The sequence below is a fragment of the Vidua macroura genome, chromosome 6 (assembly GCF_024509145.1).
Source record: "Vidua macroura isolate BioBank_ID:100142 chromosome 6, ASM2450914v1, whole genome shotgun sequence".
In the NCBI taxonomy this organism is placed as follows: Eukaryota; Metazoa; Chordata; class Aves; order Passeriformes; family Viduidae; genus Vidua; species Vidua macroura.
Window position 1 is genome coordinate 20,384,649 of NC_071576.1, and position 22,592 is coordinate 20,407,240.

The window sequence follows — 22,592 nt, forward strand, 5'->3', positions numbered from 1 at the left end:
TGTAAGTATCAATAAAGTTTATTTCTTAAGGAAGCAAACACAGGTACTTTCAGTTAGCTGTTCTGTTCTAGAATGCTGAGGGAATTGACAGTCAGAATTCACTCCTCTGATATTGTCAAGGAAGTTTCATAATCTCATAACCCTCCTAATTGCTAGCAAACTGGAGCATATCTGAATTCAAAGTCAGTCTCTGGCTTAGATAAAGCAATGCTCTTCTCATGCAAAACTCTTGAGTGAACTTCTGATAGTTGAAATGGCCATAAGCCTGCAGCATGTTTTTTTGTTTTCCCTGCTCTTTATGAGGTTATTACTTTAAGGTCCCAGAACTCTAAATATGTTACAATTTATCAAAAACATGATTTTAATCATAAAACTATGTGAATTAAGTGAAAGGGAAAAGCAACTCATTACATAAGCCACAGAATTCCAACAAAATTAATTTCTAATGTGAAGTGTTACGTTTGTGCGTATATGTGCCAATGTCTATAATTGTCACACATGACAATACAAGATACTAGGTTTTTATCTTGTAAAGACTGTAAGAAACTTTTCTAATATTTTGTCACAGTGAATTATTTTCCTTAGCAAAATTGTTCCATTTTAGTGAGAGGAGGTAATTATTGTCAGTCAAAATAGTCTGCAGTATTCTACAGTAACTTTTCATATATAATTGCATTGCTTTGACAGTCAAAGTTTTACTTAATTTTTAGACAGAATCTCTTTGATATTTTTCATTCAATTCTAAAAATGCACCAGAAGATTTATTTCAGTATAGAAAAGTTTATCTGTGAATCCTAAAGCTCTTTTCCCCCCAGTCAAACTGTCATTCTGTGTTCTTGAGGCTGTTTTTTAGTCACCTCAACAGCCCATGCTTGGAAACAATCATATCACTGACACATTTCATCTATTATTTAATCAGCTGAAAAGGGATATTGTGAAATCTGTAAAATAAAAAACTCGATGACTGTTTTACACAGTACTTTTTCTATCAGGCCATGAGACAGGAAGTTGAATTTACAAGTTCCATTTTTCATTTTGCAGATCTACTAGAAAAGACACACAGAAGAGAGGAAGAAATGGGAGCTCTCCAGGTATATTTTCTGCTCAATTAACTAGCTACATATTTTGTTAAATTTCTTAAAACTACCATATTGTATTACAGCATTATGATTTTCTGAACTGCCTTATAGCTTAAATTCAGATTTGGAAATACATGCAGACAAATAAAGACCCAATACCTAGTGATACTCACTGCTGGGTTTTTTCACTGATTGAGTTAAATTCTCTGGGCTGTGTTACTTTCTTTTGTAAAACTGAATAAAACTGAAAGTAAAGTATTCCAAATAAGTATTTAAAGCCTCTGAAGCACTAAATGTTCATGGTCACCTTTCTGAGGAAGAATGGGCCAGTCAGTATTTGCTAGGACCTGATACAATATTATAAATCCTTATTGTATGTCATCTAGCAGTAAAGTTGTTTGTGCTAAGAACTTTAAATTCATACTTAAAAAGTCAGATTTACCCTAAGCTCACCTTTGGAATAGTATTTAAGCATTGCAGTCAAAGAAAACATATTCCTTTCAATTTGAAATGGCTAAGAAAGCAAAAACAGACTGGAATGTCTGAATTGAGAGGCTAAGAGGGAGGGTAATGTGTATATTCTTCAGAATACGGAAAGAGAAAAAGAAATTTTAAACAACAAATTGCTACAAACAATACCCAATATGAATATTAAAAAAAACTTTACATGCAATATGAAGAGTATCAATGAGTCAACATTCTGTAAGTGTACTGAAAGCAGGACATTTGTGAGGGAATTGATGAAGATAAGGCTCATAAAGAAAATGACATTATGTATTGACCTGAGTTTTGACTCAGGAGTTTGAATATAAGCCTTCTCTTCTCATATAATAAATAGAAGGCATTTTGAATGCTAGAGGTATCAAAGAAGTTAGTGTACAAACAGTTTGATCCAGTAAGAAGAGACAAGTTGCAAGACCCAAAAGTTGCACAACACACCAATCCAGCTGTTTCCTGTTCAAACAAAAATCTTGGCCTGGCTTTCTGGCAGCTCAAGTTCAACAAGGCTGAGAGCTTGTCTGCGTAAGCAGTTTACACAGGTGCATATCTAGTTACATCAATGTAAAAAGATCTCCTTTCATGTGAAGCAATTCCACATCTGCTTTCATGTGAAGCTTCATGGTTGACAAATTGTTCTAATGATATTACCTCTGATTGAATGAGGAGTAATTTTAGACTGCAGGAAGTTGCATCATAGTAGTGTCTTGCATGGCTGTATGTGCCTGCCTGACTGTCATGTTCCTGATTAAATTGCTGTATTCCTTTCTCTAGCTGGCACTTCTGGTTAAGTGTGTGAATTGTAGTGCTCTGGCTGCTGTTCTTTCATATTCAAATGCTTGACAGCAGTTTTTTCTCCCTTCAGATATCCATGCTTTCACAGTCCAGTAGTGTATAAATTATCCATGGTAAATTTCCTAATACAGTAGATGCAGGCCCAGAAAATTATCTGCTAAGATTGTAAGAGTTTATTATATTTTTAGAATTTGGCAACTGTGTCATGCACTTTATTTAACACATGAGTCATTTTGAAAACACTCTTTATTCTATCACTGGAACCATCCTCACTCACTCTAAGACCTTTTTTGCAAAGTAGTCCTCTTTAAATGAAAAAATCTATTTGAATTGCTGTTCATTATCACCAAAAAGTTATGAGCTCTGTAAATACAATCTTTTTTATGCTAATGAGTATGTGCTTTGTTGCAGAATCTTTAAATAAATATGAGTGTTTGCCATTGCAATTTTGTGGAGGAACAAACATCACAGAATAAAAATTTCTGAGTTTTCAGTATAATATTTTTGTCATAAATTTGTTCTGATGTATGGAAATAATCTGTATCTCAGACCTGCTTTTAAGGAAGAATAAAGACTTTGGCAGGTGATATACTACCTTGCCTGAGAAAAAATTGAGTAAATTTGAAGAAAGTAAGATTTCGTGTAATGTCTTAATGGTCACATACTCTAAATGTGGACTCACCTAAACACTTAAATATATGTTTTGTCAAATTACTTAAACACCATACCTAGTTAGGATATAGTACCAGAGTACACTATCTTAATTTTACTAACTTCATATTTTTCTTAAGAATACTTCACAAAGGGAAAAGAACGTTGAAATATATACAGTAAATTAATTAATTCTGGGCTCTCTGTGTTTTGTGCTGGATTAAAACTGACACAAGTTTGTTTTATTTGTTTGACTAATGTCATCCTGTTATTAATAAAACATTATTCAGAGCTATTTCTGGATGAAAAAATAATTATATAGAATTTACTTTTTAGTTTTCTAAGGAAATGCGTAAAAGAGCCTGAGGCTAAGATGACAATGAATTCCAAATCATGCTAGATTTACAGTCAGAGATGATAAAAAAAAGTAATCATTCTTTGGGATATGTAAGAGTAAAATCAGCGATATTGAAAACCTAATGCACTAATTAAAAAATATATTGTGGAGTAATTTTTGTAAAATCCTTTCTCACCTTATTTCTGGATGGTTTCTTATTTTTGGGGCTAATTTCTAAGTGGGATAGAATGATAAAGATCCAGTGAAGTACAAAAGTTCCTACTCAATGAGGTTTTTACACAATCTATATGTTTGAGACCACCAAACCCCCAAATGAATCCTGTTCATAATTCTTTGACTTAGACTGTGTTTATATTCTTTGCTCTCTAATGGCATCTTGTATTTTGCTTTTAGGAACGTATTATGGCCTTAGAAATGGTAAGTTTCTTGAATTAATTTCCAAACCAATCTCAATTACATTGCTGATAATCTGTCTAAATTATGAAAATATTATTTATATATTTTAAAAAGGCTGCAGTTCTGGGTTTTTAACTGTCATTTTACTTTTAAGAGAAGACGTGATAATTTTGTACTGCAGCTTTTCATGTAGATTTTTACTACAGTACTTGTGTACTCATTATATGAAATACAGTGTATTTCAGTGCTGTCATTTTTCTATACGGTTCAGTCCTCATCCCATCCCTGGGAAGAGAAATGTTGTAGATTTTATCCATACAAAAGGTGTTATTTTTCTAACACTTCTAATGGTTGAGGTCCATGTGATCTAATTATTTCAGTGACTACTCTGTGTGCTTACTTGTTTGGTCAGGGACAGAACCAGTTCATCTGCCCATATCCACACTGCAACTAAAAGAGTAAAGGAATATAATTTTAACCACTAATTAATATAATTTAATATGGCATTAAGTTGGAAGAACAAAACTTTATGCCTGTACATGCTGTGAATGCATTTTCCTGATATCCCAAGGTAGTAAGTCTGTCAGGTGGAATAGCTGGAGTGAGCTTCAGCTTGCCCTATGAATTTGGAACCATTCTTCTTTCCCTTCATGTAGGAATGTCTAATAAGATATCACAAACTGTAGGTATCAAACCCACAGTTCCTTTTCTTGAGAAATCCAGAAAATTTCATCTAAAGAAACCACTACTGAGACAATATCAATGCTGCAAGTATAAACTTCTAAAATGCATTTGTGCACATTTTTACTTTATTCTTTCTGATAGTCTCTGCATCTCTGAAAACAGTTTCTGATTTCAAAAATATATTTTAAATGTATTCAATCTGTTAAAAAAAAATCTTTCATTCAGTCATGAAAGGCCCTTTGCTGTGCTGCAACACCTGCCTTGTGGAAACAGGAAGCTGATGCTGACATTCAGTGTCCTGGCACTTCACATGGTGCTGTGTCAGATGTTGACAGGACATGAATTCTGTTCAGGACCTTCTCTTATTCATGGTTTCCTTACATGACAACCAGTCAGGCATGTATCCATTGACATCCATTTCTCACAAATCATGAGTTAAACTGCCTGCAAATTCCTTGTCCTTTCTGCTCCCAGAGCTATTTTGACGCAGTCAGAGGACAGTTGCTTGCAAATACCCCAATGTCATGCAAATTCAGTCTGTATTTTGTGACAAATGTTTCTTTCTATTTTTTCTGGAGCTTTTCTCCTTTTTGTACTTCCAATGTCTCTGACTTTAGAAAGGAAGATTTGTAAGTTATTGTTCGTGTAGAAGAAAAGGATGACTTATTTATCATACTATTCCACTGTTCTCCCTTTCTCTACAATCCACTAATTTCAAACTCTTGTTGCTTGCCAGTAAAATTGTTGTAGTGACCATGAGATGAACTTGCCAACTTAGATAATAAAAAAAAAGTTGGGAAAGAAATGCAACATGAACCTTTCAGATTCCATTCAGAGCTCTGGGTGAATTAACCTTCCAGGCGTTGCTTAATCTAACTCAGTGATTTTGTGAGTTGCTGCAAACCAGGATGTCCCTGGTTTTCCAGAGCAAAGTGCTGTTATTATGAACCTCCTTCAAGATATTACACATGATCTGATCACTCCCTTAAGGAGCCTGAGAACAAATAGTACCCATTTAGAAGAAGCTTTTGGGTATTTTGGTTCTTTTTTTTCAAACAGATAAATTCTGCTGTATGATTCAATAGATAGGTACACCACTTCTTGCTCCAGCAAGTTGTGCAGGTCAGGAGCAGAAGCTGAAAGGTAAGGAAGAACAAGGTTTGTTAGACAGACTCACTAGTGGATATAAAAGGAGCTGAAGAACCTAGATGTTTTCTGGAATAATCCTTCAAATCTTGGGAAGTGCCAGAGGAGTAACAAGTATAGGCAAAACTGAGGTTTTGAGTATCTAAGGATTGTGTTTTGTTTGGCTTTTTTATTTGATTTAATGCTGTTAATTAAAGTGAATTTAATTATTTCATAGCTATTAACAAGTAAATATCCTAATTACTTTAGTAATCAATTATTTAATCTGACATTTTGAGAGAATGAATATGATTCATCTTTCATTTAAATGGGTTCTTTTATTCTTGAGTATACTTTAGTTGTTACATATAAGATTTGGCTCTGTATTACTTATAGGGAAAGGTGTATGATTTTTTGGGAAAAAATCTGCATTGTATTCTCAGATGAGGCTACAATGGAAAGTGTATTTATTTCTCATAAAGATGCCAGGATGCATTTTGTAGGTGCACACTGCTACTATGCTGTGCTTGGGATTTTAGTGGGTTTCTATTAAGTATATACTGTTCTTTGTGAGCATAAACTGCAAGTCATGTTCCTCTGCCTTACTAGTACTACTCTGACAGAGAAGACTGCAAAATTTAATTTGAAATCAACCACATCCTGAAGTTATTCCAGTGAACATATGCATTCTATATCCTTTGATCAATAAAATAGCTTGTTGCTTTCAGTACAGAACCCAGAATGAGGTTACCACTTTCTTAGAATATTTGGATCAGACTTTTCTGGACACAGTTCAGTTTTTTGCTACAATGTTCATACATCTAGGTTAATGCCAGTAATGCTGTAAGTATTCAGCAAAATTGTTATTTAATATGAATTTTCAGTTCAGTATGAACATTTATACATTTTGTTGCAATGCATTTTTATGTTCAAGAAAGTAAGGTTTTGAATACCAGTAAAACAAATTTCTGTCTGCATCCATTCAGCAATGTAAAAGCTATTAGATTATTCTCCTGTAGCAGCAGGCTCAAATTTGCATCAGTTTTATGGTTTATCATCCAATTTAAAAGAAGAATTGGAAGGATAACAATACCAAATGCATTTTGTAGAGAGATTATGTGACTGCCTGACACCATCCATTCTTATGAGCTTGTTCTCTCTCTCTGTCTCTCTCTCAGTGTGCCTTCCATCAATAAATAAGTCTTGCTGTTAGCTCTTGAATTATTTAATGATTTTCATACTTTGCTTGTATGAATGTTGAGGAAATACTGAATCGAAGGGTTAATACTGTCTTTTCCTCTTGCTTTGATTCTGTAGTGTCTTGCCAAAACTACCATTACATCAAAGGCTTTCTGGTCATCCCAGAATACAGCCATTCTTTGATCTTATAAAAATGACCAGGAGCAGTTTGAGATCCTCTGTCCTGCCTGCCTCGCCCTTTCCTTTCCTTTCATCGGCGAGCCAGTGTGTCACTTCCCTTTGCTGGGCTTCCCAGAGCCTTTCCTCTGCTCATTACCACCAAGTAACTTCTGCCTCCTGAGGCTGCTGGCAGCCTGCTGTTTCTTTTCTCCTAATGCTCAGCTTTCTCTTCCCTTCTTCCTTGATGTTATCTTCTCACCCTATGTATTTATTGCTCTTGTTTAATACCCAGCTACTTGTCAATACTCTGCCCCCTACTATTTGGTGTTTCACTTGTTCTTTCAGGTTTTTTCCTAATGCAATCACCTCTGGTTTTCTAGCCCTCAGGGTGAAAAGCATTTCCTGTGTTCAGATGGAACGTCCTGTGTTTCAATTTGTGCCCACTGCTTATCACTGGGCAGCACTGAAAAGAGCCTGGCTCCCTCTTCTTTACACCTTTCCTTCACATCCTTGTGCACAGTGATGAGACCAGAGCCTTTTTTTTCTCTCCACGCTAAACAATCCCAGCTTCCTCTGCTTTTCCTCGCAGGAGAGATGCTCCAGTCCCTTAAAAATTTGTTGTCCTTTGCTGGACTGGCTCTTGTATGTCTCTTTTGTACAGGAGAACCCTGAACAGGACCCACTCCAAATATGGGCTGGCTAGAGCAGAGGGATCACCTCACTTGACTTGCTGGCAATGCTCCTAGTGGAACCCCTGCATGCTCTATCTAAGCTCCTTTCAATATTATGAAAATACGTTCCACATGTTGCAAATATTGAACATTTTTGCCAAAATTTAGTAAACCAAAATCCTTCAGTTTTTAATTAGAGAAAATAAAAATCTGAGAAAATGTCCTTCTTGCAAAAGACTTAAGTTATCTGAAGTTATTTATTTCAGTTGAACTAAGAGTAGTAGTATACAGAGTTCTCCATTTTTTTTAACATAGTAAGTATATGCATGTAAATGTAATTTTAAAGAGAGATCCTATTAGTTCCTTCCACAGGATCCTCATGAGAAATCAGAGAATCATAGAATCCCTGAGGTTGGAAAAGACCTCCAAAACCATCATGTCCAGCCTTTGACTGACCACCTTGTCAACTAAACTGTAGCACCAAGTGCCACATCCAGTCGTTTCTTGAACGCTTCCAGGGATGGTGGCTCCACCCCCTCCCTGGGCAGTCTGTTCTAATGCCCTTTCAGTGAAGAAATTCTTCCTAATGTCCAACTTGAACAGCAGCTTGAGACCATTTCTTCTTGTCCTGTCACTTGCCTGGGGAAAGAGACCAAGCCCCACCTGGCTACAGCCTCCTTTCAGTCAGTTGTAGAGAGTAATAAGGTCCCCCCTGAGTCTCCTTTTCTCCATGATAAACAACCCTAACTCCCTCAGATGCTTCTTATATGAGTTATGTTGGCCTTTCATCTGTGGAATATGTATCTGAGTTCTTCCACAGAATGTAACTTGGTAAGACAGATCTGTGCGTTATTTTTCTTGTTTTGGTTTGTATATCACAAAATAAGTTAAATTTTCTTTGACAGCAGACTATTGACTAGATGTTTCTAATGTGCTGCTAGGCTCTTCATTTTAGATTTAAATGTTTTATATTTGATATAGTTATAGCCGTAGGAGCACAGGCATCAGTTACACCTGTTGATGACACCACAGGCTTTTTTTCTTTCATTATTGTGAAGCTTTTTATTAAAATTGGGAAATCCATAAGGAAAACTCCTAATTCTTTTCCTACTCTGACACTGATTTGCTGTGAATCCTTGTTTAAATCACTTCTTTTTGTATTTTAATTTTTCTCACCTGAAAAAACTTTCTTCTTTCCCATGAAGACTGTGTTAATTGAATTTTTGCAATGCTTTCTGTAAGGCTTGATGAAATACTGTTAGCATACAAAACTTTAACATAAATTACATGTAAAGATTTTTAGCCTGCAGTACTTCATAATGTTAAAGATGAGCATCAAGGAAGTTGTTACACCTTTTGAGAATGTGTTCCCATTAACACTGCATTACTTTACACACTCTGCTTCTTGTGTTATATTTCTTTTAGTTTCTAGGAGTTATATCTGGATGTCTCTGATAAAAATCTTAGTAAATGATAAAGAATAGATTCTCAAAAACTACTCCTATGGACCCCCAGAGTACTTGGAGCCCTGACTGATGATTCACAGAAAGCTAGCTTGCCAAAAGACAAGAGTTTTCTCCATGTTTGCAGCTGCTAGTATGCATCAAACAACTGCAAATTCATAAAATACTTTCCTAATATTTTCCTATGTAAACATTCCCCTAGTTAGCACAGGGATGTCATGTGCTCCTGAATGACAGAAAAGACAGCCTATGTCATTGCAAACAGGAAAGGAAGCATCCATGAAGTTCCTTTAGTTAAAATGTGGTCCACCCCATGCAAAAACATCTGGAATCTAAATTAAATGTTGAAGTAGTTTGACATTGGCAATGCTTTGTTAGCAAAGATCATTTGTTTTTCATTAGTGTAGTTTTTGCTTAAAAAAATCTTACTTGTCAAAACTCATGAAACAGTGTAATACATAAAAAAAAAGCCAATTGAACATTGAAATTGTAATTTTATAAAGTTATATGTGTTGCCTACCTTTGTATAGGTAATTTGACTTCTTGATGTGCTGAAATCATCAAAACAGTGGTATAATTGGAGTCATGATATATGTGGAATATAAAGATATAAAATACATTTTTTTGTTTTCTTTGAAAGTTCCCTCTCTGCATATGATGTACTATTCACAGAACGTCTCAGCTATCGTGGAGTTTGCCTGGCATATAAAAGTCAGCAGAGCACCTCAGGCTTCTCAAGCAGAACCACCTCCTTAAAAGAAAAGTATATGATTTATCAGTGGAGAGCTGGAGATTGAAGCTGATAGTGCATAGTTTTACAGATCTTAACAAAGAAAGCAAAGAATACTTTTAAACGTGCTGGGTGCATCCTATTCTTGCTATTTAGGTATTCAATACACTAGGGTCATTTAAAAAATAAGTCATTTTAGGTCACCTCTAACACTGTGTTTTTATTTGAATTGTAACTGCCTGCTGACATGCATTGAAGCCAGCTAAAATGGCATTGCATTTAATCTTTTTATAGTTATTCTTTGGGGATTAGCTAACTTGTACTTAAATCAACTCTCATTAAAAAAAAAAAAAAAATCTGTGCAATACAGATAGCCATTTGTTTTCACCTACCTCAGAAAAGAAAGGAGTACTGTACTTGAAAGTCAATGAAGTTTGGTTTCTGGTTTATGCTTATGTGTTTTCAATATATTGACTATAAAGGCAAACCTCAGGAGTACTATATACAAACCTGCTTTGATTTATTTGCATTTAGCATTGCAGCTTTGAGACTAAAAATAAAATGTATCTGATTTTGATTTAGATCTCTCCCTTGAGACAGTGTGAAACCGTCTATTACCAAGAACCCATCAGTATAGGAGGATTAACTGTTCACATGCAGTTTAAACATCAAAGTGTTTGTATGAAGTCATGGAAAACAAGTAATTTGTTTTGTCATTCTCTGTGAAAACATAGAACGCCCCTTTTAAAAGTAAATAGTCTTTATTTTAAAACCAGAAAGATTAGTAGCACTCAGTCTATCAAAGAGCACTGCTGTTAAGTAAAATGCCATTAATACTGCCTCAGACAGTACAATGGGTGTTTTTTCCTCTTATCAGTACCATCAGTGCACTGGGTCAGTACCTGCTGTTGCTTGTTATACATAAGCAGACAGATGTGATTGCTGTCTTTAGGATTGTTGTTATGCATTATGGCATACAGCTTTCTGATTTCTGGGAAAAAATTTAACAGTACTTAATTCGCCTCTATATCAGATGCTTCTAACATCCTTTTCCACATTTTATCTGTGTGGCTAAATCTATCTTTTTAATAGAATAGAGTGTAGTCATTAATGAAACAACTATGGCATTTGAACCTTCTTGAGGAGGTTGCTGTAATTTTCATTAATTACCAGACCAGTTCTATGGACCAGTTAAAAGCGCTTTCATCATCTTTCCCTCCCATTCTTCAATGTATTTCTTCATTGCCACCTTCCTTATTGAACCTCCCCTAACAACAAACTTTGCTGTTTTTCTGTTTTTATTTGCACATCACTACCATTCTTTTCATTTGTTTTATGGGAAAGACACACATTTCTGTCCCTGAAAATGTTAGTGTGTGAATTATCCTATTCAAGTCCCTCAGACTGCTCAGAAGACTGTGAGAATTTTACAATATAAAAAGAACCATTCTGGTCAAGACCAAAGGTCACCCTAGCCCAGCTATTGACATTGCAACAATGGCCAAAGTAAAATGCTTAGGGAAGACTGTATGAACAGGACTGACATGTATTTTGTTTCCCATTCATTCTTTCTGATTCCAGCTGCTCAAGGCTCAAAAACTTCCAGACTTAGATGTAGTTTCTGTGAATTTGGAACCATTCTATGGTCTTTCTCATTCATGAAGTTACCCAGTTTTCTGCTTAAAGTCATATAAAATTTTCTATCTTTATGTGACTTCTGATTTTATACCAATTGGTAATTAATCCTCTCAGGCATCTTTCTTCCTGGCTGAAGAGTCCTGTTCTTTTGTGTTTGGAAATAGCACTCCATGGCTTTGAAAATTCTTGTTCAATTTCTCTGACCTTTCCCTATTTCCCTTTTGAAATAAGGATCCACATCTGCACTCAGCAGTCAAGATGCAATTGGATTAATAATCTGGGACAGTTATGTTCTCTTGCTCTTTTATCCTTTCCTTATTATATTGAGTATTCATTTTACTTTTCTGATTGATACTGAGCACTGCATTAGCAGATTCCTGATACTATGCATCACTACCCCATGATCTGCATCCTGAGCAGCAACAGTTACCTTAGAGCCCATCATTTTGAATGTGAAGTTAGGTTTAAACTTTAGGAGTCTAAAACACCTTTCAGAAATCCAAGTAGCCTCTACCATTCTTTATCCACACGATTTTCAACAAAACCAAAAAACCAAGGACTGAATATGCATCTAACCCAAAGGCTGATCTTCTGCTTTCGGGATTATATTTAATAATGTAACTAATAAGGACTAGCAGAGAAACAGGTAATTTTTTTTTCCACTACAAAAAGTGCATGAAATAGAGGGGATATATTTAGAAGACACTTTGTAAGAACAGATGATTAACATCTTCCTTAAATCCATTTACTGGCAGTGTTGACATGAGGTCTTGGCATTGAAATTAGAGAAGGAATTGAAAAATGAATGGCTTAAGGCACAGGCTTACACCTAGGGCCTGAGTTCAATTTTATGAGAACAGATCACAGGTCATCTGTATTAAAACAGGGTGGGTAAATAGATAGATAGAGAAATATATCTATATACAGAATATCTTTGCATACATATAATTGCAGAAACAGAAGAATGAGTCTCATATCCTCTATCTAATTTAGTTTATTGGTACTGAATATTGACTACAAGTTCAGTCCAAGTTAGCTGCAAATGAATCCCATTGTTTATGAAATTTGACCTTTGTTTGTTATGAATATTTCTTAAAACCTTAAAAACAGAATGTTTGGAAGTAGCAACAAGGCAGACATCACTGCTTTTAAACAGACGGTGTGTCTTAATTTAAGTTACCTTGTTAGTTTCTGATTCTCCACTCCTCACTCCTAGTCTCCATCTTTTTTAAGTTGATGCCACTGTTCAGAGAAGCTCCCATTGATTTTTCTTCTCCTGTTGTGACTGAAACTTTTAGTCTTTTCAGGTCTTAAGTCTGGGATCTAAATGGAATGTTTTTCTTGGTGGTCAGAGTGAGATTTTCCAGAACTAGTAACAGAGCTATTGTAGTTAGAGCAAGTTAACTTGGTTTGCACAGGCTTTATAACGTAATATTTGATTTCAGGATTGATGAATTTTATTTATTTTAAGATTTTGCTTTAAAGTACCAAGGTAGTAATATGGTTAATGAAGCCCATTAGTGGTAGATTGATACCAGACTAGCAGAACCTTATCCAAAGAAGTGTGATTTTGAGAATTGTGGAGGAAATACTAACTGTTGTTCAGAAAGTACGAACAATTCTGGTTTTACTTGCTCTTTGGCAATAATAGAAGGGCAGCCTTTGAGAAGCTGCAGAGGCATCTGACCTGTGGGATATGACTGTTCTTTGTGCATGATCAACCAGCTTCATCTGCGCACAAAACCAAAACCATTATATTTATTTTCTTCAGTTCTTTCCACTTTGCAACAGACTACATTTTTTGTGTGATGGGTGTGAATGTGAAATCTTATTGTTGAGTCCAACCCTGACTCTTCCTAGAGTGGTAATTCATTTTTCAGTTGTACATACCATATGCCTAATCTGAAAATAGGAGATTTGATTGTTCTATATTTAGCTAAGTACATATACTTTTATTTTAAAAGAAATAATCATTGACTCACAGAATTATACTGAGTTGGAAGGGACCTGCAAGGATCATTAGTCTTACTCCTCTCCTGTCCTGCACAGCACCATCCCCAAGAATCACCCTATGTGCCCAAGAGCATTGTCCAAACTCTTCTTGGATTCTGGCAGGCTTGGTGCTGTGACCACTTTCCCTGGGGAGCCTGTTCCAGTGCCTAACCATCCTCTGGGTGAAGAACCTTCTTCTAATATCCAACTTAAACCTTCCCTGACACAGCTTCAGGCCATTTCCTTGGTTCCTGTCACTATTTCCACCAGAGAGAAGAGATCAGTGCCTGCCCCTACTCTTCCTCTCATGAGGAAGTTGTAACTGCAATGAGGTCTCCCCTCAGACTCCTCCAGGCTGAGCAGACCAAGTGACCTCAGTCATTCCTTACACGCTTCCCCTCAAGGCCCTTCACCATCTTCATTGCCCTCCTCAGGATGCTCTCTAACAGTTTAATACATTTCTTACAGTGTAGTGACCAAAACTGCACACAGAGCTCAAGGGGGTCATAAAAGGAAATCAGGTTTGATAGTAAGAGTACTCTCCTGTCATGAATTCAAGACGGCTGTGAGTAATGATGATGTTGTCTTTCAGGTGATTGTCAACACCTCCTTGCGTAATCTTTCCCATAACTTTACCAGACACTAAAGTAAAGCTGACAGTCCTGTAATTCCTGGGGTCCTCTTTCTTGCCCTTCTTTAAAACTGTGACAAGGTTCGCCAGCTTCCAGTAAACTGGAACCGCTCCAGATTCCCAAAACCACTCAAAAAATATCGAGAGGTTTTGTGATGACAACAACTGGCTCTTTGAAAAGTTTTGAATGAGTCCCTTCACACCCCATAGATTTGTAGGGATCCAACTGAAGCAGCAAATCCCACATAAGTTCAGGGTTGACTGGGAGTTGATCATTCTCACAGTCATGGTCCTTCTGCTCAGTGCACTGTGATTTAAGTGATTGACTTGGTCAGTCATCCATGTTGAAGACAGAGGCAAAGAATGCATTAAATGCCGTTGCCTTGTCTCTGTTCCTGTTTGTGAAGTGACCATCCATCCTCATCTTGTAAAGGGATGACGTTTTTTTTGCACTGCCTATTACCATGAATATATTTTTTAAAACTCTTTTTATTGTCCTCCACATTTCTGGCCACTTTCAACTCCAGTAGAATTTTGGCTCCATGAATTTTTTCCCTACAGTGACAAGCTGTACAGTGACTCTGTATTCTTCCTGTATCAGTAATGTCTCTTATTCTAGTCCCTGGAGACAGCAGACTTCCCTGTGAGCTGGGTCCAGTCTGCATAAGGAGGCCCTCCATTCGCTCTAGAAGGGTGTTTCCTATTACAGCTACCCTTCATTTTCCTGTTAACAGAGGTCTTGGAGCAGAGTACAGGTGGTGTTTTAGGAGGCCACGCTATCCCAGAAAGACCTTCACCCACCTCATCAGTAGTCTGGCCTTCTGGTTCCAGAGCCTCACATGTAATGTAGAGGGTGCCAGTCCTACCTGTCAAATTCTGAGAAGGTGGAGGAACCTTGCTCCTAGTACATGCTGTGACCTGCTTCCAGCCTTCATCTTTTAACAGGCCCTTAGCTAACAGTCCTTTGACTAATTACCCTGCAGGGTTCTGAGTCCATCTGCTTCTCCACTGTAGTGGAGGTTCATGACTCCTGAAAGTATTGAGGCTGTGAGTCTCTGAAAATAATCAGTGTCTCTTTTGCTTGTTTGCTCAAACACTATGTAGCCTGTTCACTTCCTCCTGTAGCTCCTTCACCTGGTGACCACCTCCTCAAGCACAGCTCAGCTTCTGTGAAAGGATGGTCAGCCCAGCCTCACAAAGAGGCACCAGGCACTCGTGGCAGCCTCTGACCTGGAGGGCTCCATCTCCCTTCAGCAGGTCTGGCTGGCTGGCTGGAGCCTCTGGCATGGCTGCTTCAGTGAGTCCCACAGCTCGTTGTGATGGAGCTCTAGGGCAACACCCCAACTGAGGATGCTTGAACTAGTATGCTAATAAGACTGGGCTTTTTAATGTGTGAGATGGCTGAAATAATGGTTTAGTTTTTAATGTTTCAACTTGTGTTCTGTTCTTTAGAGTACCCGAGTAGCTTTAAACCACCTGGAGTCTGTGCCTGAGAAACTGAGCCTGTTAGAAGATTGCAGAAATACTGGAGTGAGAAATATTTCATTTGACTCTCTCAGTACTAAAATATTTTGGTTACTTAATAATCTCTATGAATGTATAGATAAGTTGTTTAATAAGATATGTACAGTTGCATATGTATGTATTATATAGACGGAAATACTGAAATTTATTTTCATGTTTATTTGGATCTTTTTGAAATTATAAATTTAGTTCTAATTATTAACACTGCTCCATAATGTAGGCAAACATTGAGAACTGGGCATAACAGGTCATGTGTTAATTACTATTTCAGAATATTTTTATGGAGAAGTAAATTCTGATATTACATGCTAAAAAATGAAAATTTTATAATGAAATTAATTATGCCAGTTGTTTCAATATTTAACTTAACGAGTGAAGGTAGATGATCTTTACAACTTTTTGTTTTGATAGGGTTTTTTTTGTTTGGTTGGTTTTTTTGTTTGTTTCAATATTTACCTTAATGAGTGAAGATAGATGATCTTTACAACTTTTGTTTTGACATAATGACAATACTTGTTACTTATTTTTGCAGCACCACTATCTAATCAAGATGTGTTTGGACACAGTAGAACATATTGACACTAGTGGTGACGTACTGTCAAGAGTGAAAGACTCAGATTAGATTTTCAGTGGCTAAGTGGCTAAACCCCTGTACCATAGTTACTTTCCATTTATGAAATGGAAATAGAAAAGAATTTGTAACTTCCTTGCACAATATAAATTTTAAATCAGTATTAAACCGCAGATCAACAAATACATAATGATTTACATTTTATTTGATATGTAAAATTTCTTAATCTTTGGTTGTCATAAATATTTCAAAACATACTTGTTTGGAGCATTGTTTATTTTGTGTTTCTGCACGAGGTCATCAGTTAATAATTCTACACCATTTTATTGCTGTCATCATCGACAGATTTGGTAATGCAGGTACTGGTTAAAATGTTTGGGTTTTTTAGGAACAATATTGTTGAGATGTATGGTTTTCATTTCACATTCCAGGTATCCCCAGAAGAGTTTTTTTGCTCTGACAGAGGTTTATGTTTACCTTCTGTTTCCACTAAAGGAAAAATTTTGTTCTCAGCAGGCATGTGCAATCTCCTTCACACTTGCCCTCTCTCAATTAACACTGCTGTGAAATTACACTGTAATTTTCTGGTTTGCTCTAGTTATAATTTAGACAATATTTGTGAGATTGGAATGTAAAATCTTTGGTTTCAGTCAGGCTTTGTCCTTCTCCACCGTGCTTAATTTTTTAAAGATGGTTTTCTGAAGATGAGCCCCTATCAACACAGTGTTTTGTTTAAGAAATAATTTATTATTCAAGAAAGCTAAGTTTTATGCCTTAGCTTTGAGAAGGATGTCATCCTTTGAGAAGGATGTCAGAAGTTTGGAGCTTCTTTACTATTTCTATTTGCAAATAACATATTGGATTTTTTCCTACAATAGCTAGCCAGTTCTTCCTTCAATGTTTTCATAGGAGGGGAGAAGGCAAGAGGAAGTAAGTTTTGATAAACCTCTCAGGTTGTCTAGGAGGTTTGTTAATTCAAGTGAATCATTAGCTAGTTCAGTGAAAAGCAATATGGTTTCTTGTTGAAAATACTGTTTTGTCCATATCCTTAGAACTTTTTTTTCTTCGAGTGCTTGTTTCCATTGTGTTGAAATTAATTTTCCGCCATTACAGAATTTTTCTTAAGCTGAAGTTTGGAAAGGGTTACAAGAAATCATTTACCATAAGGCCATTTTCATTTTGATCTACATGTATTTTAACATTATTTTTCTGTACAGAACATTATGTTTTTGTATGGCGCCTGTAGTTCAGCCTCTGAAAGTTACTACTTAATTTGTTCTTGCTGTGGTGAAAATCTTTGATGATACCTGTGTTTACAATAGTCAGAATTTCTAGCTACTTTTCACATTATGAAATCATCTAAATCTTTAAATGCATTTCTAGGAGTCCCATTGCCGAAGGGAGATGATTGAGGAGAGGTATATGAGGTATAAAGACATAGTGACTTCTTTGCAGCAGCAGCTGGAAGATTCAAAGCAAAGAGTGGGGCAAGTCAAGGTATGTGTGTGTACTGCACTTCTGTGTCCCAATTACTTTCAATCAGCAACATAACCTTACCTTATTAACTCCTAGTACAAACACAGACTGAAATCATGCATTAATGTTTCTGTTTCATACAGCTGCCATGGCTGATGGCGTGGCAGGTATATTGACATGGCATGAAATTTGATGATTTAAAGCTTGCCTTCATTGTAAGTGCCATGGATACTTTCCAAAAAATCTTTCAACTTTCACAGAAAGGTATCTTACTGTGTCTTACTACTCTGAAGTGTTTACCTGCTTTGTCAAGTTGCTGTCTACAGCAATTTTTTAATTGTTCCATTTTCTCTTGTCCTTTCAAGTAAAAGATACAGAAACCCATTTCCCCTATAAAGAGGTTGACTAATTTATAAATTACATGTAGTAATTCTTCAGTAGTTGATATTTCCATTCTTTGCAAACAATTCTGTATGATGTCTCTTTCATACATAAATGAAATCCAGGCAAACAGAAGGGAAGTAATTTGCTGAAGTCCACTCACTGGACTTATAGCAGTGCTAAGCATGAATAGCTAACTCCCTACAATACAAATCCAGTGCTCTTCTTTATAAACTTTGCCTGTAATGAGTTCAACTTTCCAATTATTAACATGCTTTCTTTCCCTTACTAGCTTGTTCATTGTCATGTCACTGTCATTGTGATAGCAGCTTACTTCAGCAGAACTACGATTTCTTATGGAAGTGATTGAAAAAAGTGATCAAACCTGAAGAATCATACCAGTATTTCTGCTACATGTCTCAATCAAATCAATTTCTTTGGCAGTGCATCATACCAGTGTCTCTAAGCAATTGAGTTCAAATCAAGGATCACACACTCTATCAAAAAGATGTTTGTGTTCCTCAACTTATATGTAATCGTCTTCCTTCTATAAGATGAGGACATACTTACAGTATGTGTTTTAAAAAGGTAAAATAAATACACACTATTTTAGCCTAGTAAATTGCTGTTGTAAGTAGGTATTAAGTCACTTGAAAAAGCCCTCTTGCTCTTCTGTAAGAAAGAATTGAAATGAGGAAACAGGCACAATCAGTCTGTTGCTGGTGATAATCTTCAGTATCTTGAATTTCTCTTCCCTCCACACTAGCATTACTAAATCAGTAGCTACTGAAATTTGGAAAACTTTGAAAAGCTAAGTGGAATGCAATCAGCTGATGGTAGAACATAACATTGCACTAAGCTGACTGAACTTACTGAGCTTGTGTGATTTGAACTCAATAATCAGAATCCAGTACAAAGCTGATTCCAAAACAATTCTCTTTCTTTAGACAACTGGGAGCATTTAATGGTTTCCATTTAGTCAGGCATAATTGGGTTTTTGCATGACATACAGTACTCTTTGCTGTCACGGCTGTTGCAAATAGAACAGAATGTTCAAAACCAAGTTACAGACGGGTGCTAATCTGATTTCAGTGATCAGGCTAGCTTAGACTAAAAAAAACCTTTTTAATGCTTGCCTTTCTTACCCTCCTTTGAAACAAACTCAAATGCCTTTTATTTATTTATTTATTTATTTTACTGTTTGTCAGTTGGCAGTCTCTAAAATTGATTGCTGGAAAGTGTAGGTTTGAGGACACCAAAGTTGGTTCTTTCTGATATATTTGGTTCATGCTGTGTAAATAGGGCCCCTAGATATTTGATAGGTGATGAGAAAATCCATGTTTCTTACAAAATTTTTGCATTGATCATTTTAGATTAAATTACTTCTGAAATTCATCTTTTTCCTCTGTTACATTTTTCTTTCTAGCCTTTCTTATAATACACTTGTTTCAGCTTGCTTGCCAATATTGATCTCAGACAGGCATTATCTAATCTTGTGTCCCAGTCCTTTTTAATTTTAAGGAGGAAAAATTAAACCAAAGTTGAATGTTCCTCTAAAAGCAGTTCTTTTTCTTTCTTTCTTATGATTTCTTTTGTCCCCACTCAATCTGCCTACTCTTCTGTAATCTTATCAGATAGCTTTAAAATACCTGTTGCTTAGATGCCCAAAAAAATAATAATTTCTCTTTGTATGTTTTAAAATGGAAGATTTCCAGTAATAAAAGTAGGCTGTAGGCTTGCAGAACACCATCAGGTACAACAATCTTGATTTTTCAACTAAGAAAGGGCCAAATAACAGTAGATAAAGATGAAACTGAGGGAAAAACCCATAAATGTAACATATTAAAAGAAAATAGGAACAGAAGCAAAATCAAAGCAGAAAGCCAGAGGAAAACTAGAAAAATATTTTGATGTAGAGATACAAATGTTTTAGGAGAGTTTTCCTGCCACAGATGATTGACCATCTACTCAAACACAACATAACAGATGTAATTGTCAATGAAGCCACATTCTATACATTAATATGTCTGTAAAGAGAAACCCATTTTGTATTGCAGATACTGTTAGAAGCATCTTTCTTGTTTAAAAGCTCTTCTTATAAAGCATTTCTGGAAACAGAATGGAAAGACAAAAACTTTTTCTATTCTTTAAAAATTTTTATTGTGCTATGAATACTTTAGGTATTAAGTCTCTCATCAGCACAAAAGGCAATTAATATGTATCATTCCCATTCGTCTTAACAGGAGTAAATCCTTCAGTGATGGAACAAAAGCTTGTTGTATCTCTAAATTAATGTAGAATCTTTTTTTCTGTTTATTTTTCAAATCTTATGTATCAACATAAAATTAAATATCAACATGAATGATAAATTGCAAGAAGTTTTAACAAAATTCCCTGAGGCTGTTTATGATAAGAATTCAGCAGTAAAATTGTGTGCTTTATGAACTGATGCATTTATTCATTATTACCTCTTCTCATTTCAAGAAACTGAGTAATTTGGATACCTAGCCAAGCTTTTAATCTTCTTTTGGATGGTATTGTAACTGGGGACTACTTGCTGCAGAGCTAATAGAGATTTTTCAGGGATTTTTGTTTAAATGACCTTTTTAAATTTATCGTCTCTTTTTAGCTTATAGACTGAATGACTTTCCTCACCAAGAAGCTATGCTGTACGGGCTTAGCCATAAATAGTAACATTGTGCTTAAGACTTTATTTAATGGTTTAAGAAAAAAAATTCAAAAGCACCTTTAGGTATTTCAATCTGAGAAATCAATGAACTTTCAGTTTCCTCAGTGGCAGAGAAAACAGATTTATATTTATTACTACGTCTGGAATTTCAGTGAATTAATATGAGCCATTCATTGATGAGGAAGTCATCATTCACTGATGTCTGCCCTGCTGATATGGTATGTCCTGAACTGTGGATGTGATATGAACAGGAAAGAGCATTTTTACAACATGCTGTAGTGGCAAAGACTTGCAGTGCTGCCAGTGCTTTTCTCAAGGTGAAGCAGTTTTTTGCATACATTTTATAGTGGTGAAGTGGGGATAAAACTCATAAGCAAATTAATTTGAATCTAAGTGCAATACTGAGAATTCAGAGAATTCAAATCAGTCTTTTCCAGTGTTTCTGAAATCACAGCATGTGCCTGTATGTGTGCTACTACTTTTTGTTAAAGTTTACAGCTGCTTTATAGTAACAGATAAAATTATTTTTATTTGGTACCCATAGGATGTGAAAATGGATGCTGAAATTTCTGATGTAGAAGTGGCTGCTCACTCTTCTAGCTGGCGAACTCAAAACAGTTTTTTGTGCAGCTCACTGCTTTCAAGTTCAGGTTGTAAGTATTGTATCACAGAAAAAAATCTACAGGTAGCATATATTTTCTTCTAATTTTTTTTTTCTTGAAAGAGTTAGACTCTACTTTTCAAAAAACAAGTACTGGAACCATCTTAAGTATCCTTCTGTGTTTTAGTTTTAGATGCTGGATAGATGTCTTTGCCTAGGAAGTACTTCATTACGTCCCACTGACAGTTGCTTGGGTTTTTTTGACTGGGGCATACAATATATTTTGTTTATCTAGGCCAAAGAAAAGGGCTGTCCTTGAATTCTGAGTCTCTGCTTAACGAATCATACATGTGTATGTGTATGTATACATAAGCTGTATAGACCCTCTGAGGGACCAGAGAGACGTCCTCAAACATGGTTTCTTTCCAAGATCTTTCATGTGCACCAGTTAGTCTCATGCTTGTGTAGCAATTTCTCAGTAATTCTACTTCAAGAGTGTTTTTAACTGTTTTTTCTCTACCTCCCTGTACGTATACAACTTGTGTTCATGTGAAGTCATGAGATCTCTGATACAGCTGGGAAACACTCAATAAAACATAGGGCGTATTAGGTCTTGATTGGGTATGTAGGCATACCTTTGCATGAGTGTCAAAAGTAACTTAAAGACCAGGTTTTTAAGAGTTTTTTGATCATATCAGTACATGGATATCATAATACTTCTCTTCAGAAGGGTATCATCTTCCATTTATTTTCAATATAGCCAGTTTGTGTACTGGGAACCTATTTAGAAAGTTGCATTCTATGTAGTGGTAAGTCCTATTTCAGGCTTCATTGCACTGTGAAAGCGCTGCAGCTGAATGAGTGCTGTGGTACATTACTGCTCACCATTAAGTCTTCAGCTGATCTGATGAGGTTAAAGGTAATTGGTTTCTCTTCCTTTCAGAATCTATGGGTTGGTGTTAGTATCTTTTTGCACAGCATACTGAATAACAATAGTGGGAATAAAGCATAGGCACAAATACCTCTGTATCATCTGTATTTCAGTAACACTTGACCTTGACTCAGAGTTGTTTTTTCTGTTTTCCCAAACCTCATCCCTGTCAAAGTCATGCAAATCAAGCACAGCTAAACCTGTTTTGGGTATAGAAAAGAAGTAGCTGATGCCTCACAGAATGTTCAGATAAATGGCCTCCAGCAGTCTCTTCCAGTCTCAAGAATTCCAGAAATGGTCACTGCAAAAATTTACTGATATTTAAAAATGCAGCATAAATGTTCCTAAA

The 22,592-nt window shown here is 36.0% G+C and overlaps 1 protein-coding gene across 2 annotated transcripts in view; it reads left to right on the plus strand.

Annotated features, from left to right (window-relative positions):
- CEP128 (centrosomal protein 128) overlaps positions 1-22,592 on the plus strand; it is a 215,761-nt gene that overhangs the window by 72,588 nt on the left and 120,581 nt on the right. For both annotated transcript variants that reach the window (XM_053979575.1, XM_053979574.1), the window contains exons 20-24: positions 1,042-1,091; positions 3,775-3,798; positions 15,523-15,600; positions 17,549-17,662; positions 21,256-21,364. In XM_053979575.1, coding sequence (XP_053835550.1) covers positions 1,042-1,091; positions 3,775-3,798; positions 15,523-15,600; positions 17,549-17,662; positions 21,256-21,364 — 375 coding nt within the window. The remainder of the gene's footprint in view (positions 1-1,041; positions 1,092-3,774; positions 3,799-15,522; positions 15,601-17,548; positions 17,663-21,255; positions 21,365-22,592) is intronic.